This window comes from Panicum hallii, chromosome 6, assembly GCF_002211085.1.
Source record: "Panicum hallii strain FIL2 chromosome 6, PHallii_v3.1, whole genome shotgun sequence".
In the NCBI taxonomy this organism is placed as follows: domain Eukaryota; kingdom Viridiplantae; phylum Streptophyta; class Magnoliopsida; order Poales; family Poaceae; genus Panicum; species Panicum hallii.
In genome coordinates, this window is record NC_038047.1 from 37,706,737 (window position 1) to 37,734,312 (window position 27,576).

The following is a 27,576-nucleotide window of genomic DNA, read 5'->3' on the forward strand; positions in this document are numbered from 1 at the left end:
ACAAAGAGGAGGGGAGAGGCAGGCAGGCAGGCAGTAGGCTTCCAATCCCACCCAGCGGCCAGCGGCCCTCTTCACCTGCTTAATTTGCTCTGCTCTGCCCCTGCTGCCGAGTGCCGAGGTGGATTCTTTGCCCCATGTCCGGCGCCGCTGCCGACCCGGAGGAGATCAGGGCGCGCGTCGTCGTCCTCGGCGCGCACCATGCCGCCGACGAGTGGGCGCGCCCGGAGCTGGAGGCCTTCCACCTGCCCTCCCCATCCCAATCTGGCTTCCTAGCACAGCACGGAGAAGCAGCAGAGCAATCCACCACACCCCCTGCTGCTGCTGCTGCTACCACTGCTCCACCTCCTCCTCCTCCTCCTCCTCCTCTGGAGATCGAGCAGCCTTCCAATGCCAGGTTTCTCCAGAAAACGAAAAAGGCTTGCAGAAGCCGTTCCGTTTCTGTGAAAGCAACAATGTGAAACGTGGCTCACCAACTCTTGGCCGTTTCTTCTACGCACCCGGCGAAACAGACCAGGGAACCGCCAGCGTTGCCCGTCGCCTTTTGTGCAGAGCGACGCAAGCTGTATATGCTCTGACCGGGATGTTGTCCCAAGCAGCACGTGTCCTAGTGATTTTCTACGGAAGCTGTATATGCTCTGACCAGGAAACTGTTTAACTTGATATGTTGCCGCCTCTTTTACAGTAGAGATGAATACATATCAAGGATGAGACCATAACATTTAGGAGCAATAGCTTTATTTACAATTATAGATGGTTACATCGGTGTCGCCTCGTTAAAAACCTCACTCCATCGGGAGCTCCCAGCGAGGAAAAGAGTACGACCCCCAATAAGTAAACTGTAGAAAAATAAATACATTCTACTTTTGAGACTCGATCACATTTATAACCCCACGCAATCGATCTCGAATCCCTTGGATGGACTAGTCCCAACCCATCACAGGGTAAGAGCCACCCCTCTCGAGGATCCCGCAATTATGAGTCCTAGGAAGTAAGAGGTAGCCGAAATCCCCCCATGATTGTCCCCAAGAATTCTTCAGAAGGTAGGAGTCGGGGTCGTAACCCACGAGCAAGAGCTCATGATCGATCTTAGTTCCGCACTTGCCCCAGTACATGCCGCCCGCGTAGCCCCTGAACTCGGTGTTGTTATCTCCGATGGAGATGGCGACGACGACCAGAGCGGAGGTAACTTGCGCTAGGAGCTCGTACTCATTATGCGGCTCTAGCTGTGTCCACCCGATCATGGTTATGTTTGTGCGCGGTGTGGTCCTAGCTAAGCACGTACCATTCTCCCGCTGAAAAGTTCTATAAGGGTAGTTCTGCCGCGACGTGATGCCATTTTGGTTGATATAGTTGAAGGCCTTGATGGCTAATCCGCCTTTGCAACCATGGCTTGCGTGATCGCAGTCAACTAGCTCCTGCTCCGAAAGCTGCACTATTATGCTCGCCTCTGGTCTGATGGCGAGGTGGCTCTCGATCGCCGCCGTCGCGGCGAACGCCCAGCAGGAGCCGCATAAAAACTGGTTCCTGACTGGACTTATGCACGGCCGGCCTTGGCCGCATATCCTGCTAGTCCAGTCGATGCTGTCTGGGAGCGTGAGGTTCCCGTCACCGCCGCGCCTTTTGACGGGCACAGGTGCGAGGTTGCGGCGTCCCTCCGGAGTCATGCGACACCTGCACGCTTCAAGTTCTGCCCATGTCGCGTCCGCGAAACCGTTGAGTCGCAGAGGCTCGTCTGCAACTCGAACAGTATGGGATGCGACGTGGTGCACCGTCTGGTTGAAGTTGGCGAAGCGGTGGACCTTCTCTTCTTGCTTGCGCACTACTTTAAAGTGCTTGCACCAGCGCTCGTAAAGCTGCCTCACAGCCTTCTCCGAGCGGAGGTCGTGCGTGGTGAACTTCAGGCCGGCGGCCGCCGTCGGCTCCAGCAATGCCAGCGCGAGCAAAATACCTAAAACTGACCGTTGGGCAGAATCAAAATACTTAAATAAAATACTTATGCACAACAAATTAATATCAACGTTGGTCAGAAATTAATTGCATGCCTCAAAATAATAATTTTGAAATACTAACCGGCTGCTATTGCTTGACCGGCCATGATTGTCGTGGACGAGACCGGGATGGGGGCTGCAGTAGTTGTACACACCGTAGAGGTGTGGTATGAACTTATCCTTCGTACTCTCTTCTGTCCGTTTTCACTCCTTTTAGCTGCTGGAGCTGTTTAGCTTGCTATTGGCGGCGGCACTTTATAGATGGCGACGTGGGCACGCAGCGGGGTGGACAGGGAGCAAGAGCATGTCTCAAGAATGATCGGTAAAAGTCACTTAATTACTCTCTTTCATCTAATCGAAGGCCACATCCCATCCTAACCATGAGCTGATCATCTCCTAACCCCTAACCTAACCATGAGCTGATCATCTCCTAACCCCTAACAATATTTTTTTTCACAGTCGGCAAATTAAAGATGCTGGCACTAGAAGAACAAAAAAATGAATGAATGCAGTTGGACGCAACGTTCTCTCCCAACAGTTGAAAAGTGCCTCTCTCATAACCATTTCTCATTTCTCACCCACCAACTGATCCCTGCAAAGAATTATATCCCCCACAAAGACCCTCTCTACCTCTCACCTTCTCTCTCTATCCCATTCTTTAGCACTCTAGCCCTGTTACAAAGAGTGCTTATGGGTAACAAAGGCCTGTTACAAAGAGTGCTTATGGGTAACAAAGCCCTGTAACAAAGAGTGCTAGGCCTGGCTTCAATATTTCATCTAATAAACTATTTTATTAAGTGTAATATAAACAGGGGGCCCCTGCTGGCTGGAGGCCCGGTGCGGGGGCACCGCCCGCACCTGTCCAGGACCGGCACTGTATATACATGACGCTGTGACCCTAGGGTCTTGGAACTTGGAGGTCTGAGAGCAAGATGTTCGAGACGGAGCGGCGGATGCCGGAGGAAGGTGGTAGGGGTGTGTTGAAGTTGGAGCAAGATGAGCAGCCGGAGGCGCCGCCGGTCCACAGCCAGGTGGGGAGGATCAAGCAGGAGGACGAGGAGGCCAGGGAGCTCCTCCTGAGGCTCCAGCTGCTGGAGATGAGGCCGGCCACCGGCTTCCGCGAGCCGGCGGCGGCGCGGCAGGCCTCCCCGTCGCCCCTGCGCCGTGCCGGCGGGCAGGCCATCTCGGTGGGGGACTGACTGATCATTTGATCAAGCCTGCTTCAGCTCGAGCAGAGCGCTGTGATTTGTAAATAGGTAGGGAGATGAAGGTGGTTCTTCAGTGCGAGTACTTGTATGTAGTACTAGCAGTTTAGTCGGGCTGCTTGTAAATAAAGATCTGATTGCCGTTTCAGTGGGCTTCTTGACTGTTTTTTTGGTTTTGCCCGTCAGAAATTCTTGCTGGTTTGATGGCAGTAGATAAGCTGGCAATTCCAAACCGGGAAGAGGAGTGGGTGTGTGTTAGATGAGTCACCATTAGTCCACGAAACTAAATGAGAGAAAAATGAGACCACACGATGATGCTGACACGGAAGGTTTATGAAAGAAGCATCAGACTAACCTCGACGACGCATTAACAAGAGTGCGTCAACATTGGAGTAGACACGACGCTGAGCAACTGCACCATGAACATGAATGACAGGATTAACACACACTAACGTGAATGGAAGAATATCCCAGGGCTGGATCGGTTAACATAACTAAAAAATTCAGCATGGCGATCCTTCTATGCAGTTTGTCAACATCTCTAGATTGACATTGCAGCATTCATGATAATCTCCAAAGCAACCGGTAAACAAAATAAACACATCAGGTTGCGAGTTTTAAGGCAATCACTAGATACTAGACACTAGGGCGGTTTTTCATTCAAGCTTACTAAGGGCAAGGGGAATAGTTTCCTCAAACCAAAGGAGACAGATGTTCTATGCTCCCAGAAAATAATACGGCGCAAACAGCTACACCACAATCTTCCAGCAGAGACATGAAAGGAAGCACCATCATTGCAATCAATCGGTTTTCATGGCCTCCGCGTGGTAGCTTTCCAGGTCTTTATCCAGCTCATCTGCAGTCTTCTCAGGCTTCCTCCCTCTGCCGCGGCCCTGGAATTGGCCGCGGCCCCTGCCCCGGCTCTGGAACTGGGCACGGCCCCTGCCACGGGCCTGGAACTGGGCACGGCCTCGACCAGCTTGGAAACCACCACGGTTGTTAAACCTGTTGCTCGGATTACTGCAGAATACCAAAACGTCAGAGGTTAGCAAAAGATCATATAACAACTTTTTCCTCTTTCAAAACATGTTTTCTGAGTTCATTCAGCCATAGAAACACATGAACAACTTAAGCACCCTTCTTTCTTCTGTGTCTCATATTTCCACAAGTCAACATGCAAAAATTGTCCTAAGGCCAAAAATTGGCTGCATCATTTTTCAAATTTTAATAGAATCCAAGTGTCAACAATACAATCCGAACTGGGCAAAATGTGTGTTCTTTCCATAAGAAGCAAGAGAATTGACCACCTCCGAATTAGCGACTTGCAGCCAGCAGATTGGAAATTGGTTTATAGATGGTACAGCAAAAGATTGACTATGCCAAGAAAAATAAAGAGGCGACATTTTCTATACTTGCTACCTAAAGTAAAATGTGACAAATTGCATAATTAAAAGACATTCCTGGGAGAAGCTTTACCTTAAAAGTCTACTGCTTGAACCTCTGCCACATTGACTAAACTCAGGCCTGAAATATAAAATAAACCAGTTAGATGTACAACTCTAAAAAGCATGTGCTTGAATTCAAGTTCGTGTTGATCGTGCATTCAAACTGTGATGTTAAATTGCTAATGAGAAACATGAACACATATCAGAAATTCACATTCCATAACAACATAACAAGTACAAGAACTAATAATAAAGAGCTTATGTCACATAACACCTAAACATGTCATACCGTAAAGGGGAATACTAACAAGTCAGAATGCACTGATCAAATAACAATTAGTTCATTAAACTGATATCTGAGACAAAATTATTATAGAAGTTCCAGGTCAAACAGGGTTGAAGAATATCTTACAGTAAAGGAGTGCCATCAACCAGATCTCATAACCGATGGTTAAGCTAGTTTCAAATTACTAATCTAGCTGGGATTTTAGGATAAGTCTGTCATCCTCTAAAGCTTAGCTTTGATAAAGACAAAGTTTCAGAACAGTTATCAGACAGGCAAGGATGTTGTTAGACAAGTAAAATATCCAAAGCTCAAAAAAAAAGATTGCTTAGTACAGAAACACCAGACTACAGATAAAATGAAAAAGATGCATGATAATTGATAGGTGAAACATAAAAAGTATCTCTTACGTCATAACAACTGTTCTTGTAGCTCTGCCATTAGATGCCCCAACAACATTTATACGAGGTGTCATAGGCAAGCTTAAGTCACTTCCAATGACTTCTATCTTCATAGCTTTACCATCAAGTAGAACATTATTATAACGTTTCAGTGCAGCAATTGCATCACTCCTTCGTGTAAACACCACCTCTGCAGTGCCCTTTAGAAATTAAAAAAAATACATATTAATATAACAATACAAGCGAATAAACATAGCGATAAAAAATGTCCTAGTCACCAGAAAAGGTAAACTTGAAATATAACATAGCCAAGCAGCGTTTCATCAAAAGAGCGAAAAACACCACAATATAATCAACAATAACCACGTAAATTTCTTTGGCTCTTTCATATTCTGATTTATATTTAGATATTATTAGGTTGGAAGGCCAAAATAACAATTAAACTAAGATTATATTATTGGCTATTGCAGATAGCCTACTAGAGTTCACATTTCACACCCTCCACTTGAATGTTTTATTGGATGGCAAGGTCCAGATTTGACTACCATGTGTTAGACATATATTTCTAAATCAATTGTTCTCTTGTACAACTCTTCTTTAATCATCATGATCACAAATGCCAGATACAATTGTTTTTCTAGCTCTTATCTACGAATTTTTTTTAAAAAAAATGACAATTAACGTGTGAATACATTCATCTATAGCTATAAGAAAGGCAAAGTTACTGAAAGGCAAAGTTACTGATGATACATACAGAAACTATTTTGACCTTATAAGCAAGCAAATATAAAAATGATGTTTTGTTTTCAATAAAATTAAAACAAATGGCCTAATCTGATAGAGCGCAAATTAAACAAACGACAAAATCATAGGGTTTTACATATAACATCCAGCTGGATGGTGCCCACAAAATCACAAGTATCTTAAAGCCTCTGTTAAATATTGCATTAAGTAAAGATGGAACACAAGTACGAACATTTGGGCGGCCATAACCATCGTAATGAACAGCAAAGCGTTTCAAATGGCCAACTTCTGAAAACAGCTCCTGCAAGGCAATTTAAAATAAAATTTTAATATGACAGTTCTGTGTCAGATGAAAAAATGTAAAGACAAAAATCCAAACTACCTAATTGTTTGAGCATACCTTTATATCCTCATTAGAAACCCTATAATCCAAGTTTGAAATGTACAATTTTGTACCAGTTTCTATTCCACTAGCCGCCATACTATCACTAAATAGATCAGGTCTCCAGGTCATGTCTTTGGTTCTGCTAAATGACTGAAAAATGCCAAACATCCAGCATGTGAGGGAGCAAGTCATTATAAAGAATATCTCCTCGAACTGTTTCATATCATGCCAACTATCAGGAACCACATTGATTTATCATCGAGCTTTTGAGGAGAGTAGCAATAATTAACTGAGAAATAGCAAAATTATGTAGTACTGCATTAACAGCTGAGAGGGAAAGAGCTCCACCAATATCAAAGCCCAGGAGACAAACTGCTAGAGCATTTGCTCTGGAGGCAGACTAGAAGAACTTCAGTGGGAATACGGAACACAATCCGAAGTTGTCAGATAAAAGCCACACTGAATTTCCATATACAGAAAGAGGATGGATGGAGTCCGCCCTTCAGCGCTTCATGATTTATACACATTGAACTGAAAGAAATCCACAGGCTTTCTTTTTCTTTTATTTCCTTCGATATGTTTGAAGAAAAGGAGGTGCTCCAACAATATTTCCATTAGAAATGATCACTGGTTACTTCTGCCCCTCCATAAACGCAAGCTTATGCTCTACCCGCAAGATTTCTTGTTAGATAAATACCAAAGTTATGTCTGCCCCTCCAGGCCTCGAAACAATAAAGTGATGCTTTAACCAACAGAGGTCACATTAATGATAGCATCACAGTTACTCCTGCCCCTCCATATAATGAAAGCTTACAGATGCTCTCCTCACTCAGTTCTCTACTTTATTCAGGAATCGGACCATGAACAAATAACATAGTGACAGTTTTGGCCTTGCCTTAGCAATAGTGCGTGCAGATGGTCGGGAGCTAACACCAAGAGGTGCTCGAGGAGGCAGTCCTGATCTTCCACGCAGGGCATGTCCACCTCGCCCACGACTTCCTTGGATACGGCCACTACCCCTATCACCACCCCTTCTTGCGTAATATGACATATTTAAATTGTTCAGTGAACAACGAAGTGGCAAACTCCAATAGTGCAACGGTAACCTGCAGTGAAGATGGTAATTTTTAGAGATTGTAGAGGGGAGATGGAGATAGCTCCAAGATCTGAACACGCAAGAAATGAAACAGACATGTAAGTTGGACTTGAAGATGTAAATTTAGAGATCCCAAGTCTAGTGAAACTAAATTATTAGCACGAACCTAGTCCAGACTCAGAGCACATTGATATTGGTATAAATATAAGATAGAAGGAAACTAGATTGACAGAAATAATAAACAGGTAAGTGTATTATACTAAGTATATCACTGACATAGATCAGAAAATGACAAGTTAAGAATTCTACGGAAGAGTTGATGAATTGAGAGAAACAGACTTGAGGACTGTTAAAGGTCTAAAGCACTCTTAGTTCCTCAGCGATGGAGTGGACAACTGGACATACATTTTTCAGAACACATATATCCCTTGTCCGACTTCCACCCCCTAAAGGCAAGCAAGAGCAGGTCCGTCACACCCGGCCAATCCAACAAAGGAACTAGCCTATCGCCGCACCAACCCATATCACTCACGTATTCATCGAATACCAACACTCGAAATTCCTGAATCTACAGCCAAAACCTCAACGGGAAGGAGCGCGAGTGGCGCGAGCGCGGCCAGCCTGCACAAGGCGCCGGAGAAGAAACCTAATTGGCCGCGAGTTGTACAACCCTAAATCCGCCCTCAACCCAACATCGGCCACCTATCCAGCCGGAACCAACCACCGCCGGACCGGCCGGATCGCCGGGTAAGAGATCAACTCGAAGGGAACGCGGGCCCAGGGTGGCGGAACTTACTCTTGCGACGCGCGGGGGTCGGCGATTGGGTGGAGGGTACGCCGCTTCAGGCTCTCCCGGCCTTGGTGTCGCCCCGAGCCTCCGAGCCGCAGACGGCGCCGGATGCGTTTTTTTTTTGGGGGGGGAGAGGGGGGGAGGGAGGTGGCGTGCGGCCGGAATCAAAACCCTAGCTCTCGTTCCGTCCTCTGGATTTCTTCTGCTCGGGGAGATGGGAGCGAATAAAACGGGTTGAGGGGGGAGGAGAGGTCGTCGCTCGCGTTCTTTGCCTCGGGGTGGTGGGGGGAGCGATCCTGGCCGAGGGAATATGCTCCGCGTGCGGTTGTTTACTTGTTTTCGTGGTGGGATCCGGAACCGAGGGTCTAGATTGGCTTGGTGAGGAGGGAGAGGTTTATGGCACTTGTAAATATTCTTATCGATTGAAGTCTCTCCAACGTAAAAGTGGCAGCAGTGATGTCCGATGAGCTCGTTTTCGATTTCAGTGTATCAAATCGAACCCCTCCAAAACTAACCAGCCTAAATAGTGTTTTAATCCGACCGATTGAGATTGTTAAGATGATTTGAGTCCAGCACGTGTTGACGTTCCAATCCAACGCGTCGATGTTGTTTGTTGAGTTGAATTGGGTAGTGCGATGATGTTGCGTGGGCATAGAATGATGTCCTGATGCAACTGTTCTTTTTTTCTTTTGGTTGTTTTTCTTTTGGTTGTTTTATCCGGTCTGAGTTTCATTTTTATTTTATTATAATCAGCAGCGCTGCTGTAAGAGTTTAATTCTTTAGATATGATTTCATAAAAATGCTATTTGGTTGAGGTCGGGTAAGACAAATAGCGTGAAGACTCTTTTTTTATAAACGTAGCATGAAGGCTTTGTCTCTACCTTAGGTTATAGGTTAGTAGAAGCAATATTACTTCTTTAATCATAATAAAATTTTAACGCTAAAGATTTATATTTTGGCTTTCTATGAAAGGCCATTAAGTTTATTATGCGGTTGCATCAACTGGAACTCTATACATTTAATTTCCTTCATTACACAACTTGTTCAATAATAATATATGAACTACCTCATTATCAACTTTTATGGTGGAAGGGAATTCGTTTCACATATTTCATCTTAGGGCGAAGCAAATAATGAAAAAATTCGGAACCAAGATTGCATCATGATAAGATTACTGCTTTCCATTTGTGACCGTCAACTCTAATATTCGATATTTTATCTTTTTTTTCAAAGAACATAAGTACCTTAATTTTTTAAGCACTCTTTCTTGGTATAAAGTAAAAGATAATAATTTCTTAGGATTAACGTGAATTTATTTTTCCTTCGTTATCTTATCTTCAATTTAATGTAATATATTATATCCTTTAGGATGAAAGTTTGAAGCATTTTTATTTAGTGCATGGGCTTATAAACTTTATTGGGTTAGACGTTCTTAAGACATGAGTATAAATGTAATCTAGCACCCATCCAAAAGCAACAATTACTAATTTACTATTAGCTTATATGCTTATAGTGTGGCCACCACAAAATAAATTATAGTAGTAATTCCCTCTTGTTTGTAAAATTCATAGGGGGGCATGGCCCCTTACCAGCCCCTTTGACACCAGAATTGCTCTTAAGCCTGTGTTGTTGTTGTTTTCGTTGGCAAATATGAGATGGAGCTATGAAATTTTTGAGGGAAGAAGAAAAAGATTAATGAGAGGAGGTAAGACGTGAGAGAAGATATATAACATGCTGTTGCATGGAGAGGGTGCCACAGAAAAGTGCACAACATCGTCACCCTAGTACCTAGTATATATGGCTTGAAGGATTGGTTTCTAAAACTATGGATAGCATCTAATTCGATATAAAAGATAGCATATGCTCGGTTAAATATGGAATAAGTTGAGAGGTGCAGGGAGGGGCTTAAGCCCCCTACCAAATATAAGCCATGTAGAACCCTCTTAAACCGTTCTTACTCTTTGTTTTTTGCAAATAATATAAGGAAAAGATGGAGATTTTGTAATAGGAAGGAGAATATGGAAGTTGAGTATTCTTTTCTGTTTCAACTTCTATCTTGTGTATACGGAGGGAAAGTTGTGTTGAGGGTTATAGCATCATCTCCACTAATACACCAAATATGGTTTAAACAGTCTTTTTGGCTAGTATATGATCGAGAGGTATAGTACACGTATAGTTAATATTGAAGAGTTTAAAAGGGATAGGTGATGAATATGTAATGAACTATCACTAAACCAATATTCATAATTGTTTCTTATCATAGTGTAAAATGGCAAAAATATCGAAATAGTAAAAATTTATTTTAAATATATGATAGTTTTTAAATTTTTCAAAACATTCTACAAATGTGGATGCATCGATGCTCTATATATGCAAAAAAACCTCATGTTTAGAAAGAGATGAGAGAAGACAAATTTCGAATGCAATTGCACATCAGGAACCTGTCCTTGTTCGCATCGTCAATAAATTTAGACCTGAGGTTTTGCATGTGTATGGAACATAAATGCATCTACACTTGTTTAACCTTTTTTTTTGCAAAACATTTGGTATGTCTTATCATGCCATTTTCACAAACAGATGCCATAAAACGCCAGTTCATAAGACATGACCTAGTATGCCTTAGATTGTTCTTTCTAAACCAATTTAGGAGGATGAAATTGCCACAAAAGTTAACACACACGTTGTAGGTGGACGTATTGACGTATACATCCAACGGTGAGAAACCAAGGCACGCCGTACAAAAATTCCAGAGCATCAGGCGTCTCGGTTCCCTTCCCACTCCTGCTGCTGTCAATTCATTCCTTTTAAAAAAAAATTTCCTTCCTTCTCCCTCCCCGAGGCAACCGCCCCGACCACTCAAATGCTGCCGACAACCGCCACGGCCTCCGCGCCGCCGCCTCCCGCGGCCGGCGCCCCCGCCTCCTCGGGCGAGCCGCACGCCGCCCTGCTCCTGGCGCTGGGCCACATGCGGCTGCGCGAGCTGCTGGCCTGCGCGCGCGCGTGCCGCGGCCTCCGCGACGCCGTCGCGGGGGACCCGCTCCTGTGGCGGCGCCTCGCCGTGGAGCCGCCGCTCAGCCACCGGATCACGGACGAGGCGCTCCTCGCGCTGGCGGACAGGGCGGGCGGGCGGCTCCGCTCGCTCCACCTCCTCGGGTGCCCCCGCGTCTCCGACGCCGGCCTGCTCCGCGTCGTCCAGCGCAACCCCGGCGTCACCGAGGTATTTCGATGCCCCCCACCCCCTTCCCCCGTGCATGAAACTAGCAGGTAGTGTACGGATTGGATTGTTCATGGACTCACGCGCATGTGGTGCGGTTAGTGTTTGCTATTATGCTTATGCCTCTGCAGTCTGCACGGTAATCGTTTAGGAGTACTTGTTGTTCGTGGAATGGGTTAATCGTAGCAGTGTGTTGTTAATTCATCGGGTCATTCCACGATTTGGATGATCTGATTCCTCGTTTTTCCCATTTAAATCAGTTATATCCCTAATTTTTTTATAGTATTGCGGATGCCGATTATGAGGAACAACATGCATGTAATGTAACTGATGAATCTATTCATTCTCTTGTGAACAAATAAGATGAATGAATAGATAAAGAGGAACAGACCCATGCAAGGACCAATAAGCTCCTTAAAAAAACACTACATAAGGTGGCCCGTTCCACTTGACTAGATAGACTCATCTTATCACAATTCAAAGAGGGCAAGTTTTACGGCTCAACTTTGGCTGTTTTCTAATATGGATAGTTCTTGATTAAAATGATGTGCCTTTATCATATTTAATGTACCTAACATTTTGGATGTCCTAAAATTTATAAAAAGACCCTAAATGCCAGAAAAATAAATATCAGTGTTGTTGGTGCTATTTAGCCTCCTTGATGCTATTGTTGTCAACATGGATCTCATGAATATTGCTAATCACAAGGAAAAGAATGTAGAATGAAAAACATGTCTTGATACACAAATAGATGAAAAAATCTGCAGCAAGTGTAGTAGTATGAAGAATCTAAAAACTGGTTAAGCACATCGGAACCAAATGAAGTGCCCCCTAACTCCCTGATGTAACACATGGATGATGGACAACAATATGTAATTGCGAAGGAAAAGTGTGTACTTGAGGCCATGAGCTCATGAAGATAGAAAATTATTTGCTCCAATATAAGAATGTCAATTGAGATAGAAAATTATTATTTTGCCTGTGTAATAATAGATAAATATGTGAAAAATGAGAAAGGGAGGGCCTATATTTGCAGAATGGTTAGGTTTAGCTTTGCTGAGCTATGCTCACACTGGGAAGAATTCTTCGAAAGAAGTATGTAAAATGTACAATTGTAGCTATTGCTGTAGGAATTAACACTTTATTGCTGAAGAACAACTAGAGAAGTAGGTACGAGCTCTTCTTTCGATGAGATCATCTGGCCGTGGTTCTAGCTGTTGCAGATCAACTATTGACAGAACCGTAAACCAAACTCCTTTTTAAAACACACTAGACGTGAGCAGACTGGACATTTTCCTGCCTGATCACACAGTGGACATGACTCTGGGTGATTGAGACTTCTATGGGCCAAACGTTCTGCAGTTCAGCATCTATTCTGGGAGGCCAGCTAAACAAAAAATTCTGCAGAGGTGGAGCCCAAGTTTTCCAAATTTCCTTTCATAGTGCAAAATCAACAGATCCCACAAGGAAACATCGATAGGCTGATCTAGGTGTGAATTCCCTTGAATGAGATGGTGCCTTCACATGCTGATCGTCTACTCCAGGAGAGATCAACCTCAGATAAAAATATAAAATATCCCATAATTCTAGGTACTCCAAAATTGCTTCTTCTGACAGATCTCCCTTGATATCACAAACCCAGGTGTTATCTAGCAAAGCTCCCTGACCCGTTCTTCACTTAAGAATTCTTTTTGGCACATGCTTGGACAAGGATGGTGCAAGGTCTGTCAGACTTTCCATCCCACTATTTGTCACTCCAAAAAAGTGTTCTGCTGCTGTCCCCTAAGATAGATATAACTGAGTTGGTGAACATTGCTACTGAATTAGATTCACTTGAATATCTAGTCCAGCCTAATCTTGATCCAATTGTGTCTTTTTGAGCCATAGCCACCTCATTCTCAGTGCCCATGCTAATACCTCCTAGTCAAGAATTCCCAGTCCTCCAAGATCAATTGGTCTTTTGACCCAGCCCCAAGCAACAAGACCATGGCTACATTTACCTCCTTGCAACCTTTCCAAAGAAAAGCGCTCTGAATTTTGTCGATTGCCTTGATCACCCATTTAACGAATTCCAAGGCAATGAGCTGATAAATGGGTATGGCTGTGAGCACCACATGCACAAGGATAGCCCACCCAGCCAGATGCACCATAGCAGCTTTCCACCTAGGTAACTTATTGGCAATCTTATTCTAGTTGCAGAGTTCCAGATGAGCTAGCTTAAATCGATCACGGGGAGAAGATGACCCCCTAGTTTTGTGTTAAGAGAAGGGAATTCTAAAGCCTTCAGGGATGTACTTACACTACTTGCGAGCAGGCGGGTTTGAACCTAGTGGGCATCTCAACAGAGTCTCTATGAACCGAGCTACTGATTGGTTCTTCATGAGATAGCTTTTTAATCTGGTCATTCAGTGCAGGAAATGAATGGACCAAGAAACGTACTATCTGACACAACTGAAGAGGGATGCAGCAGTGTCGCAGCGCTGATCTATATTTCCAGAAACTTCAGTAGTTAGGTGCGTATCTGTGGAAATCATTAATTGCGTTTGTTAGTATCAATCAATTGTCATACACTGGAAATAAAAAGACAAGTTACAGTACTTCTCTCGCGGAGGATGACTTTGAGGATATTAAGATTCTCTTTCTTCACACTGGATTTGTGCTAATCCAGAACAAACCACTATCTGAGGTCTTTTTTCTTTGCATTAGAGTAGGAGTGCAGGACCAGTAGGTGAACATTTATACTCTGCAAACTGTTATTTCACCAACAGAGTTAAATATCTTGAATAACTGTCATCACCAAATGCGCCCGTCTTCTTTATTCCTTGGGACGTTTACTGGCGTAATGGTTGTTATGCAATAAAATCTTTGCCATAGAAATGCCAGATGAACAGACCTCATATTGTGTTCTCTACCAATGCGAATCATTCTATGTAATATCTTTAGGGGACTGCGAAGAAGAATGATCTATATCTTGGAAAGGAATTCTTGATCATAATGATTGATAATAATCTAGTTTTGGTAGAGCACATTTATTAGGAGCATACTTAATCATTGTTGCATTGCATTTGGATGGGATCAAGATTTGTGACCACATCCATTCTGTTTTGTACTTTGTTAACCAAAATATTTGGCACGTATATAGGCTTCAAGATAAAAGATTTTAGACAGGGTATCTATTAACATAAATCATTGTGTCTATCATTTTCTTGGGCGGCACATTTTTCGGAAAATCTTTGGTGCGCACAAGGGCCGGTGCCCACCAGCAACGTCGTTAGCTTCCTTCTGTTAAGAAACAGAGAGACCATGGGTCCCACATGCTATAAAAAATCTTCCTATCCTGCATTATTACTTGCTAGTTCACCTCCCCAGTCTCATTTTGATATTTCTACTCAAATCAGATTCAGAAGATAAAATTGTAGATTGTGTGCTGTGTCTGTCCTAAATGATTCAGCTTTTTAATTCAAGAAATATCCTATAACTTGAATGGTTTCTTGCTTTTTTTTCTAAATAAGAATAAAGAAGAAACAAGAAACAAGAATGAACACAAATTATCTGAAACTTGAAACTTGGAGTCTCGAGTTCAATATCTATGTTTGGGAGTTCTGGATCTGACAAAAAAAAAGAAAGATAACAATTTTATCCAACAAGATGTGATTATGCGATGCTAGGTTAGTTCTTGGCCGTGCCAGTAGCAGAGAGACGAGTCTCAACTCCCAAGATAGACGGATCATGCCTGCCTTCGATGCGCCCCCTGCCAGAACTCGAGCATCGATTCATCTCCCACTTGCTTTGTTGCCAATCACCGTTTCTGAATCGCTGCCATTGCACTTGTTTGAACCGTCAGAAAGAAAAAGAACGCAGCAGCTTGCCCGATCCCCGACGTGCAAGCTGATGGAAGAAGAAGAAGAAGGGAAGGGGCGGTGGCGAACTGGGAGGGCGCTGCGCTGCGATGGGATTTGAATCCCCTTTTAGACAGCGGCGGAAGAGAAGCCAGCTGGCTCGACACTGGCAGCGGAAGCCTTGCACCCATACCTCCCCCCTGGCACCCGTACCTCCGCCGCGGCGCCTCCGCCATGACGCGCCAGCGCGACGGCGCGCACGTGCGCAAACGCGGAGGAGGAGCCGCGCAATGCAGTAGCGGCGGAGGCGGAGGCAGCGCGGCGACCTCGAGCTCGGGGTGGGAGGAGGCGCCGAGCTGGAGCAGCGCGCAGGCGAAGGTGCCGTGGGCAGAGGAGATGGAGACGGCGAGGAGGCAGGGGTGGAGGCGGCCGTGGGCGTGGCGGATGTGAAGGCTGCTGTGGGAGGCGAGGAGGGTTGTGAAGTGGCGGCACACAGCGGGGAGCGGCAGTAGGGAGGCGCTAGGCACGCGGGCGTCGCACTCGAGGAGGAGCTCGTCGGGGAGCCTGGAGATGGGGGAGCTCGTCGAGGAGCGCGGAGATGGAGGAGCTACAAGCCTGCAGCTTCCATGGTGGTGGATGTGGACGGAGGTGGTAACCACGAGCAGCACATGATCCTTCTTTTGGCTGAAGGTGGAAGTGGCCAAGGAGAAAACGATAGAAGCTACGGCACTCCCCGTGAACCCGTGAAAGGAGAGCCAATAGGACGTTTTTAGGGGATGTTTGGTTCCACGAACTAAACTTTAGTCCCTATCACATCGAATATTTGGTTACTAATTAGGAGTATTAAACATAGACTAATTACAAAACTAATTGCACATATGGAGGCTAATTCGAGAGATGAATCAATTAAGTCTAATTAGTCCATGATTTGACAATGTGGTGCTACAGTAAACATGTACTAATGATTTGACAATGATTTGACAATGTCTCGCGAATTAGCCTCCATCTGTGCAATTAGTTTTGTAATTAGCCTATGTTTAATACTTCTAATTAGTAATCAAACATTCGATGTGATAGAGACTAAAGTTTAGTCCCTGAAACCAAACACCCCCTTAGCCCAACTGATGCAGGTGTAGTCTCCGTTAGCATCCACGTTTAATCTACATCAGTCGATATGCATCCAACGGTCCCAAGTTCAGGTAGGCACATGCCCACGCGGGCACAAAATCCGGACTCCACATTTTTTGTTGATTTTGGCATGGGAGGATACAGTCTGACTGTGTTGCAGTTTACTAAAAGTTGGAGGACACCAGTGCTGAGTAAATCCAAAGCAGCGCTGAAGCTACAGCCAGCTCATATATCTAATACACAACTAGGATCCCTCATTCTAGTGAAGCTTGATGGAAGAACTAGAGCCAGAATCAAAATCCTCCCCATAAGCAACCAGAACTTGGATTGATCGCCTGCTAAGTAAGATTCTATTCTCAATATCTGCAAGAAGTAGAAGGTTGTTGCAAGGCATGAGCAGGTTTACGAAGAAATTGTTCCCCCGCGTTGTCTCTTCACCACTCTCGCATAAGTGTTCTTTCCATTTCCTCTGCTTCAATTGTGAGGCAGATTGGATCTTACTCTGAAAGTTCTGCTTGATCTTCAGATTCACCTTTTCAGAGTTAAGACATTCCCTCTATCTCACAACTCATTAATATAGATGATGCGATAAGGTCTCTCGTTGTATAAGCCCCTGACTTCTGAACTGCATATGGCACTTGTCTTTTGTCCTTATCCAGCGATATACAGTATCTGCAGTAACTTATCAGATGTTCTTGCTGATTCACTTGAGTTCAATGTGATCTTAGTGATTTCCGACTTAATGTCTTTGAATATATAAGCTTAATGCACAGGCTGCATGCCATATGGAGTTAGATTTTCTTGAAGCACTGCAAAGCCACTTCACTTGCATAGCTGCAGGGCTGTCAATTTTGAAAACAGTAAAAATTGCAAAAATCGCGGTGGATTTGGATCCTCTTATAATTCTTGCCTTCTTTTCTGTTTGTGCTTGGCTAGCTGAGGTGGTAGTACAGAACCATCAATCGATATTGTTGTTACTGTAAAATTGCATAATTGGATCTTAGAAAGACTTTCCTTGTCTTATTTATCCCTAAACAGTATGTTGGCCATGAAAAGCTGTAACCTGCCTTTTCAAAAAAGAAAGGGGAAAAAAGCTGGAAACTTGAACACGCAATTTTTTGCTAACTGCAACCTATAGTGCCTGGAGCTTGAGATACCTTTATTCTTGTGCTCTGCTACCATGCTGGTGACAATGTGGATAAATGCCCTGGATGTATGAATCCATAATGTACATTGAAATGTACTAGATGGAAACTAGTAAAGCCTGAAACCTGGATTACTGTCAAACCTTGAAAAGGGCTATTGAGGACTTGTTAATTTACTCCCTTTGAGTTGTTGGAGTGATCATGGAGGTTCTAGCCAAAAGAAAAAAAAATGAGAAATGCTTCGATGGGCTGATTGTTAATGTCATTGGCACCTATTCGAACACTGTTGTCACCTCTGGATATGTTTATCGATCTTGTTGATTTATTTGCATGATATCTGCCCAGTGTTTATGTTTATTCTACCTGTATAATTTTTTTTATATTGAAGATTACAAATGTGTCTGTCTGATTGCTAATTCATTATTCTATCCAAGGTTAAAGGTTATATTACATGTGTATGACAAAATTCTGCAACCACCACGGAATATAACCTTCACTGCCCACAGCCTTCCAAAGGGGGGAGGACTAGCTCATAATCATTATGTTACTTTCTGCTATGCAATAATTGCATTGGCCTTCATGTTCAAGAAAAAAAAATTGCACTGGCCTTTTTGTGCGTCTAGTTCTAAGTTTTTCTTTCCCTTTTATTTGCAGCTCTTTGTGCCCAGATGTACAGGATTAACTGCTGATGGTCTGGTGAAAATTATTCAGTTTCTTCATGAGTGCAAAGGCAATCTCAATCGTGTTCGACTCCATGGCATCTGCAAGATGACTAAACACCATCTCGATGTTATCAACTCTCTCATATGCAGAAGCAGCCAACCAGATGCCCAAGCACTCTACTACAACCATAGAGTCCATGAAGTGCTGAACACCGATGACAGTCGTCCCATTGATGTAGATGTGTGCCCATTGTGCAGAAATGTCAGGCTGGTGTTTGATTGTACAAGGAAGGACTGTAGGTCTGTAACTCCGAATCTCAGGATCCTTTTGAGTTCCCATTCAATCTCCTCACTGGAAATTCCCCTAGCAGTCTATTGGTAGAACTGGCATTGTTATACCCTTCTCTCTACTTGTGCACAGCTCCATGGTTGATTTGTGGCAGTCACTAGTCTGACATAAAGATATTTGCTTGCGTCTGCTTTCCTGTGGTTGTGGGTATAGCTAGTTGACTTGGGTTGCCTGAATAACTTTTGGGTAATGGTCCCGAAACTCAATATTTTCCCACTCCTATGGGCTACATGAAAGCAACTTGGTGATTATGTTTTGGTCTGTTGCTCTTGTCTTTGGAATAACTGCTTCCAATATTTGAACAGTCTTGTATTTCTGCAGGTCTATTGACTTTGACCTAAACCAATTCTTCTTTTTGAAACAATGGTTCCGTGTACCTCCATTCTGAGTTTGTGACGATTCAATTATATTTCAGGGAACTGAAGGATGGCTGGTCCCACTGTCGAGGCTGCTTCTTTTGTGTTGCTAGATGCGAAACATGTGGTGGGTGCATCGACCTTGAGGAGCTCGGTGAGACTGGACTAGCCTGCTCTGACTTCCTGTGTATGGACTGCTGGCTCAAGCTCCCAAAATGCTCCACATGTAATCGTCCCTACTGCGAGAGGCATTCAAATTTGAAAGAAAATTTATCATCGTCTGGCCAGTTCACCTGTCAAGAATGCACAGCGTTCGCTACCTCACTCGAAAGTCTGGGAGATGGTGATTAGAAGTCAAAGAATGAAGCTATGCCCTCTTGGTAGTGAATATTCGGTTATTTGATATGTGACTGGCTATCCTTTGACAGCCTTTCTTATTGACCATGTCATAACGTGTGGAGCTTATGAGACTAAATCGATGAACTAGAAGCTCAATAACATATTGCTCTCGTCAAACAAAGTGGGTGCAGACTTGATCGGTCTTGTTCGTGCAACTTGTCTGAATGACAGTAGCGCGCGCCAGGTCACCGTTACCACTGGGCACAATGTGAACGACATGGGTGTCCAAGGAGACCAGCAAACTTTATTTACTAATAATATTTTGGTCCCTTTGTCCAATGTTTAAGAGTCGTGTACTCACTGGAACATGCATCTAGAAATGTACGCTGGCAATAAATTTTACCGCCGGGACAGTTGTCACTGTAAATGTTTTCAGTGTTGATTCTGATCTTTTGCCCAGTTCACACTTTCAAAATCAGTGTTTGATTCTGATCTTGTCTCCAGTTCGCATTTTCACAAGAACAATGCCGTGTCCTGGAACAACTTTGCTAAATCTGTCTAGATCTTGAGGAGATAATAGATCATGTGGTAAGTAAAAACAGATAATTAAATGTGTATCGTGGTTATTTGAGAACTTTGTAGTTTTTACAGAAGTTTGAAGCATTCATATTCCATTCAAATTCTTGACGCTGATTGATAGCAAGATTGTATTACAACTGGTCCTGGGCTAGTTTGGCCCCCAGATGCTTCCTGATCCCAGGGTACAATTAGCTGCTTTTGTACTGCCAGGTACACACTACCTCCCTCCAAGTGAGCAAAGCATGCACATCCGACATCTCGAGGTGAGAAAAGAAACCAAGAAACAATGCAAAAGTTTCTTCTCAGGCTCTTGGTTTTCCATTGCTTGCTAGGTTCTACCGGTCAATTTAAGGAGGGAATCATTTGGTTTAGCATGGTGAAAATCGACTCCGGAATATAGCTTTACTGATGGAGATATCACACGCTTTTGCGTCCACCAAGTTCAGGCCACATCTGAATACAGAAGGTTGGATCACACGAGTACAGAGTACTCCTGGGTGTGAAACAGGTTTTCCATCACAGGATCTTCTTGGTGTAAACTCTAATTACCATGGCAATCCTTAAAAACCATTCCGAGAACAAAAAAAGAGAGAAAAATTTGGTTGCGGATCGAACAGGTGGCAGCACCGTATTCGTCCCCGAAAACTCTGACACATCTTGGTACGCCCTTCACTAGTCACTAGTGAGTTCTACGGCAAGGCTGCTGCTGCTGGGCTGTTCCATCCAGTCCCCTTCCCCTTGCCATGAACTGAAGTGAAGGGCACCTCTTTCTTTCTCTCTCTATCACAAACAAAAACATTCAGACATTCTGTTTTTGCAGAAGTATCAGGTAAATGCTCCCATTTCCGTGTCGGTGAGCGTCGACGATGGGCACCGAAGAACTAGCCACGCATCCACGACATTTACATGAGCACTACCGCCTCCCAGGTCACACGCGTCCGGCGCCACTGGCCGTGCCGGGAGCCGCAGCAAAAAGAGAGCCCCTTTTCCTGATGGCGAGCGCCGCACATGTCCGGAGCTCGCCGGGCGCAACCTTCCTCCTGTATGGTTCAGCATCAGCTGTGTGAGATGTTGGTTGGGAGAACACGATCTTTGGGCCACCCCCTCCAACATCTCACACCCATCATCGTGCCTGGCGACCTCATCTCTTCCTCCTTTGTGTGGAAGTGGCGCGAGGAAAGGGAAGGGCGACCCTGCTGCTGCCCGGCTGGCACCGCCACGTGGCCACTCCCGATTCAGGGACCCCCCTGAGAACATGAGAGGATGCTTTCACATGATCACACCCCATGTCAAAAAGGGCTAGACGACCATCTGAATACCTGATTGAGGAATGATGGGGGTTAATGGATGACAGTGGACCGAAAGCGCGGCTGATCACCGCTGATTTTTTCAAGGAATTCAGCTTATCCGTGGCGGATCCGGCCTCGCAGCGACACCGAAACGCGGTGCACTGACGGCATGGATCCGGTCAAGCCGTGTGCTCTGGTTAGTTGTCTGTGAAGAGTGCTTAATCATGCTGGTAGAGTGATGATTCCTAGGATATACTACAATTTCGTCATTATTGATTGCTGCTGAATAAGAATGAGAAGGACCACTGCGCACTATGACTTGGAAGTCCAAATTTAGCATGAATTGGAGCAGGTCGGTCCACGAAACTAACTGATCCTTGTTCATCTGAACAAAATTAAGAAGGGAATAAAAAAAAGATAAACAGGTGATCATTCATTCGACCTGTTCTTGGAGTGAAAGCTTGACTGTAACTGTCGGTTGGTGAATAAGTTAAATCCAGTCAACTAAACACAAACAAATTACTGGCTCACTGCTTTCTTCCCGCCCGATCAAACTGCTTGCTATTACTATCCAGAACGGTTTTCTTCCATCCTACTTCTAATTTCCCACCAAATTCTGCTCCGTCCTCGCTGCCATTTTCTTTTTCCTCAGCGCGACGTGCGTTCGCAAGAACACGGAGGTCAAGGTCGCCGATGGGGAGCCGCAAGCTCGCGAGCCCTCCCATTCCGTGATGTCACGGGAACGAAGCTACCCTGTACTGACAAGGAGACCGAGAGAAAAAATGTCAACCTCCTGCGTCCGCACCGCCGTTCAAACATTCCAGCCTGCTGGCTGCCAAAGCAGCGTCCACCATGTCCGGCAGACGGCGGCGGCGACTCTGAATCCTACGCGCACGCGTACGCCTCGTCGCAGTTGCAGGGTTCAGGACGGCAGATTACTGCTGGCAGGCAGGCATGGAAATCTCAAGCCCCTGCACGCGGCGTCTGAAAGATCTAGAAAGAACTGACCGAACAGAACGTTCCTGCAAAAGTTAAGAACAAGTGAACCACAAGCAGGCCAAGATAAATCGACCGGTCGGCAGTGAAACCTACTACCTTTCCGCGTGAAAAGAACAAAGAGGCGGTGACAAAAAGCTCATGACTGAATTTGGATAATTTTATCTCGAGCACGGAAGGGGAGGAAAAAAAAAGGCAGAGGCTTTGCAGTACAGCACTTGCAATTGCAGCGCAAGCAAAAGGGACCCATGAGCAGACGCCCAGCCCGGGTCGAGCTCTCAGGGCGGCACGTAGGGTGGACGCTGCCGACGGCTCGCCTGATCCTTGTCAGGCTCGGGGTTACTCGACGTCACGCGCACGCAAGCGGGAGCACGACGAGGACGTGCCTTCCCTTGGCAACCTTGTCCTGTCCCCTGCTTCTCCTCTCTGCCCCCGGCGCCTTATAAAGGCAGGTGAGGCGAGCGCTGGACCTTGATCCGTAGATAAAACTGCTCTCCTCTCGCCTATCCAATCTCGACCAGCTCGTGATCGGGAAGAGCTCGTGCCGCCATTGCCGTACCTGTCCTCGATCAGCTGTTAGTGTTCGTAGCAAATGGGGAGGCAGCCGTGCTGCGACAAGGTGGGGCTGAAGAAGGGCCCGTGGACGGCGGAGGAGGACCAGAAGCTCGTCAGCTTCATCCTCGGCAACGGCCAGTGCTGCTGGCGCGCCGTGCCCAAGCTCGCCGGTGCGTGCTGCATCCCTCGCCGGAGCTCGTTCGACCGTCTCGGCTTAACGACTCTTGTGATTGAAAAAAATTTACCACGTCTTGCGCTGAAAACAGGGCTGCTCCGGTGCGGGAAGAGCTGCCGGCTGCGGTGGACGAACTACCTGCGGCCGGACCTCAAGAGGGGCCTGCTCTCCGACGCCGAGGAGAAGCTCGTCATCGACCTGCACGCCCAGCTCGGCAACAGGTGCCACACCATTTCATTTTTTTGGGAATTAAACTAACGGGATTGTGCTGACGGATTACTTGAAATTAGAAAATTTTGTCTACATTTAGATGGAGTTTGTTGGATGCAACTAAAAAAGGAGTTTTTTTTTGAAAAAAATGTTTAGGTGGTCCAAGATTGCGTCGCACTTGCCGGGGCGAACGGACAACGAGATCAAGAACCACTGGAACACCCACATCAAGAAGAAGCTCAAGAAGATGGGGATCGACCCCCTCACGCACAAGCCCCTCGCGCCGCCTCCGCAGCAGCAGGAGCACCAACCGATTCCACCGCCCACCGGCGGCTCGCCGGAGGCGCAGCCATCGCCACCTCCGGAGCGGAGTCCTCCGGAGGAGAAGGCGGTGCCGGTGTCGGCCACGGCCACGGCGACGGCCACAAGTAGTAGCGAGCACGGCGACAGCGAGCTGCTCCTCAGCAAGTCCCCCGGCTTCTGCACAGACGAGGTGCCGATGATGCACCCGGACGAGATCATGGTGCCACTGGGTGACCAGCCGCCGCCATTACCAGCGTCGGCTTGCGCCCCCGCCCCCGCCGCCGCGGTCTCGACGCCGACGACGTCCTACTCCACCTCGGCGTCGTCGTCCAGCCTGAGCCGCGACGAGGAGTCGCCGTTCGCGTTCATGGACATGGAGTTGCCGGAGTTCGTGCTCCAGATGGGGCTAGACGACGTGGACGCGCGGTGGCGCGACTGCCTGCTGCAGCCACCGCTGTCCCCGTCGCCGGTCTTCGAGGACCCCTTCGATTCCTACCAGTTGCAGAGGAATGGCGTGCTCTTCTCTAGTTATTAGTCAGTTAACCCACTCTAATAAATCTAATTTGCAGTTTCTCACTGCACTGAACAAACAATCAAGCAGGAAGGTTCTTTCTGTTAATCGGCACTGGTTTGCTGGTTACGTTCTTGGGTGTTCTCCCATCACTTCAGCGCCTAGCTAGTGTGTCCATACAAAACTTGCTAGTAATCAAGGAAGCTTTATTTCGAATATGTTGACATAAAGGTCCAGCCTTTGCACGGTGCAGAATACAGCCAGGAAATTTGTTGTTAGCTAGGGACAATAAGAATCAGTAGTATGTAAGTATCATTTCAAGAAAATGCTACCTTTTATTTTTTTTCCTTTTCTTTTGTGAATGTAAAAAATGTCAATGTTAAATGAGGAGTTTAACTTGGAATAAAAAAGAACTACTGTATGTATATGGAAGAGTGAGATGGTGGATGTTGATGGCTGTCACATTCTATGAAGATCCTACCAAACTTGTAGGATGCACATACTGCTTTACTTGACTAGATATGCATGCCATACAACATGCCTACGGTCTATTACTAGTCCTTGTGCAAAAGGACAATATGGATTTTTTATAGATCATGAGCTCATCTATGGACTAGAAGCAGTCAAAGTGTTACTAGATGTATTTAACACCGTACATAGCCATCGTTTGGTCATGTACATGTATATAGGTAGGACAACCTTCCTTTTGACTACCTAATTAATTGGGCTTGTTCGAGGCTCTGAGAGGGGTCCGATGCCATGGTCCGAGCTTCAGTACAAGAACCCTGGTTACGGAGTGAAACCTCTAAACCTAAAGTAGCTGCATACTCCCCCTCCCCCGTCAACACAAGAATGCAATTCTCGCTTTTTGATAAATCAAACAGTTTAAATTTTGACTAAAGTTATATAAAAAAATAATAACATTCATGATACAAAATAAGTACCATTAGATTAGTTGTAGAATATATTTTTATGATTAGTTGTAGAATATATTTTTATAACAAATTTATTTGGAGACATAAGCGTTAATATTATTTACTATAAATTTGGTCAAACTTGCACTAGTTTTATTTCTTTTATGGATGAAGGGAGTAGTTACGAGGCTTTTTCCTCCGGAGGCTCCTGCCTTTTTTAGAAAAAAAATTAAGGGCACGTTTCGAAAGGTGGTTATGTATTTATGGCTTGTGTAAGGTGACCGCTGGCTAGTTAGCCACACCATGATAAACGAACATCCGCTGACGTGTACGGAAGTACCGCGCTCATCGGTTGCTACAACATGCCTAACATCAATCACGGTGGCTCGTATAAACTTTTTTTTAGCCAATTCCTTCGGTGCCACTAAAATGTGCCCCTCCGAGGCCCACTCGTGCAGTGTGACTAATTCCTGTAATATTTGAGGACCCGTAGGGGAAAGTGCCATTTATGTCTTTTGCGAATAGGAGATGTACATGCCTTGTATTTTTTTTACAAACACATGCCTTGTGTTTTTTGGAGGGGGTTCCAAACTTCCAATTTCACCTAGTGTCTTGCTCCTTGTCTCTTTTTTTTTGCAGGTATCTTGTGTGTCTGGTTCTTCCCTAAGCTTTTGCTTGGTACTAGTAAATGTGCAGGCTCTCTCCCATGCTTGTTCGGGGGTAAAGGTGCTTTGCCCTAAATAATATGTGAAGATCGTACTTATTAATTAACAAGTACCAGAGTACCATTCTCACTTTATAATGGCTGATACCGCTCATTACCGTCTTCAACTACCATAGAAAATAGCCCATTTTCAATTTTTTTTAAAAAAAAATCTCGTGTTTGAACTGGGGCTCATATGGAACCCGTGTGGACGCCAGCGCGTATTTTCGTCTTTCAACAGGCGCGGCGATGCCGTGTCGTCCTACTGTACTGTAGTTCGTGCGTCGTATGTAGATGTAGGTACGTCGAATCTATTTATACGTACAAGTCAACACATCTAGCTAGCTAGCTCTACATTTCTAGCACAGGTATAGTAGTAGCTGGATGACGACGTACGGTGGTCATCCTATGGTCGCATGCATGCTGACACTTTCTGCATTATACTGACGGTTTCTAGTGGCAGCATGTGTATAGTTTTCTGAACTTGTCTCTACGTACAGAGAACTTGGCCTTTAGACCTTCGCCAGTAAAGTACGTGTGCCATTCGTCCATGACTCCATGCGTACGAACGCAACTCAGAAACCAAAGAACAACACTACATGCGTAGATGATTACGTGTAGGAACGCTGTTCATTGCACACCAGTATTGTCAACGAGCTTATTGCATCGATCAAATCCAACATAAATTTTTTTGTGAAACCCTTTTCGTTCCTTAGAAAATCGTGACATTTGTTGTGCAATTTTTTAGTGGGAAGGGGTGGAGTGTATCTCCCTAGTTGTGTGGTTCTTAGACCCGCGGTTCAATTCAAAAAACTGAACCAGCACTTTATGTTTTTTTATTCCCCTTCTAATAAAATTTGCGCAAAGCTTTTGCCCCCTCTTGCGAAAAGGAATCATTATATATATTTTCCTTTAGCAAAAATATAAGTAAAAATGATATGATTATATACAGCTAATTTTCATAAACATTTAGGCTTGCTTAGAGAGAGAGAGAAAGATATTTTCATATGTGACGTTTAACGCATCAGTTTCTTTAGGGGGTGTTTGGATTCCAAGGGCTAAAGTTTAGTCCTGTAATATCAGATGTTTGGATGTTAATTAGAAATATTAAATGTAAGATAATGATAAAACTAATTGCATAAGCTTAGGGCTAATTTGCGAGACAAATCTATTAAGTCTAATTAATTTATGATTAGCACATGTTTACTGTAGCATCACTTGGACTAATTAGGCTTAATAGGATCATCTCACGATTATCCTAGAGGTTATGCAATTAGTTTTGTTATTATTTTATGTTTAATACTCCTAATTAGCATTCAAACATTCGATATCACAGGACTAAACTTTAACCCTAGGTATCTAAACGGACCCTTATTAGACGAATCCATTCTTAGGGTGTGTTCGTTTCCCGAAGTCTAAATTTTAGAGGGGTCAAATCAAAGAGAATCTTGTCATTTAGAAGTATTAAATAAAGTCTAATTACAAAACTAATTCCAGAACCCTAGGGCTAATTCGCGAGACGAATCTAATGAGGTATATTAGTCCATAATTAGCGGATGATTACTGTAGCATCACTGTGGCAAATTATGGATTAATTAGGCTCATTAAATTTGTCTCGCGAATTAGCACCCATCTGTGAAAAAGTTTTATAAACAGATTTTATTTAATACTTCTAAATAGTAAGATTCTCTTTGATATGATAGGTCTAAAGTTTAGAGGGTAGGAAACGAACAGGCCCTTAGTTTGGAAATATATGGTTAATTACATGGAAAAAAAGGAAAAATCTAGAATAGACAGTTCGTAGCTAGCCTTGACTTTCCGCAAGCGCGGCCATGCAGTGTCACTCTCCTGTAAGCTGCCGAGCCGCTTTCGTGTGAGACGCGGTTTTCCCCCGGTCTCGATCTCTCTACCCTACGTGCATGTAAACGTCAGTGCGGCTGCTTTTGCATGCGTGCGCTTCGAACGATCGCGT

At 44.8% G+C, this 27,576-nt stretch overlaps 4 protein-coding genes across 5 annotated transcripts; 2 read left to right on the forward strand and 2 right to left on the reverse strand.

Annotated features, from left to right (window-relative positions):
• Positions 1–920: 920 nt before the first annotated feature.
• LOC112898279 (ervatamin-C-like) lies at positions 921–2,095 on the reverse strand. Its single transcript, XM_025966636.1, has 2 exons — positions 2,071–2,095; positions 921–1,954 (listed from the first exon to the last, which is right to left on the reverse strand). The coding sequence occupies exons 1-2, from the start codon at positions 2,093–2,095 to the stop codon at positions 921–923; spliced, it is 1,059 nt and encodes a 352-aa protein (XP_025822421.1).
• A 1,621-nt stretch (positions 2,096–3,716) lies between these two features.
• On the reverse strand, positions 3,717–8,602 carry LOC112896582 (THO complex subunit 4D-like). Its single transcript, XM_025964599.1, has 7 exons — positions 8,344–8,602; positions 7,347–7,557; positions 6,467–6,601; positions 6,299–6,367; positions 5,332–5,522; positions 4,670–4,717; positions 3,717–4,213 (listed from the first exon to the last, which is right to left on the reverse strand). The coding sequence occupies exons 2-7, from the start codon at positions 7,500–7,502 to the stop codon at positions 3,994–3,996; spliced, it is 819 nt and encodes a 272-aa protein (XP_025820384.1). The 5' UTR covers positions 7,503–7,557; positions 8,344–8,602; the 3' UTR covers positions 3,717–3,993.
• A 2,546-nt stretch (positions 8,603–11,148) lies between these two features.
• On the forward strand, positions 11,149–19,847 carry LOC112896581 (F-box protein SKIP28-like). The gene is made up of 3 exons (XM_025964598.1): positions 11,149–11,554; positions 18,318–18,625; positions 19,090–19,847. The coding sequence occupies exons 1-3, from the start codon at positions 11,198–11,200 to the stop codon at positions 19,379–19,381; spliced, it is 957 nt and encodes a 318-aa protein (XP_025820383.1). The 5' UTR covers positions 11,149–11,197; the 3' UTR covers positions 19,382–19,847.
• A 2,873-nt stretch (positions 19,848–22,720) lies between these two features.
• Positions 22,721–24,412, forward strand: LOC112897148 (protein ODORANT1-like). Of its 2 annotated transcripts, XM_025965362.1 has the most exons (3): positions 22,721–22,958; positions 23,055–23,184; positions 23,330–24,052. In XM_025965362.1, exons 1-3 carry the CDS (start codon positions 22,826–22,828, stop codon positions 24,009–24,011), a joined length of 945 nt encoding a protein of 314 aa, XP_025821147.1. In that variant the 5' UTR covers positions 22,721–22,825; the 3' UTR covers positions 24,012–24,052. The 2 variants fall into 2 exon arrangements, with proteins under 2 accessions (XP_025821147.1, XP_025821146.1); XM_025965361.1 differs by having other exon boundaries at positions 22,721–23,184; positions 23,330–24,412.
• The last annotated feature ends 3,164 nt before the right edge of the window (positions 24,413–27,576 follow it).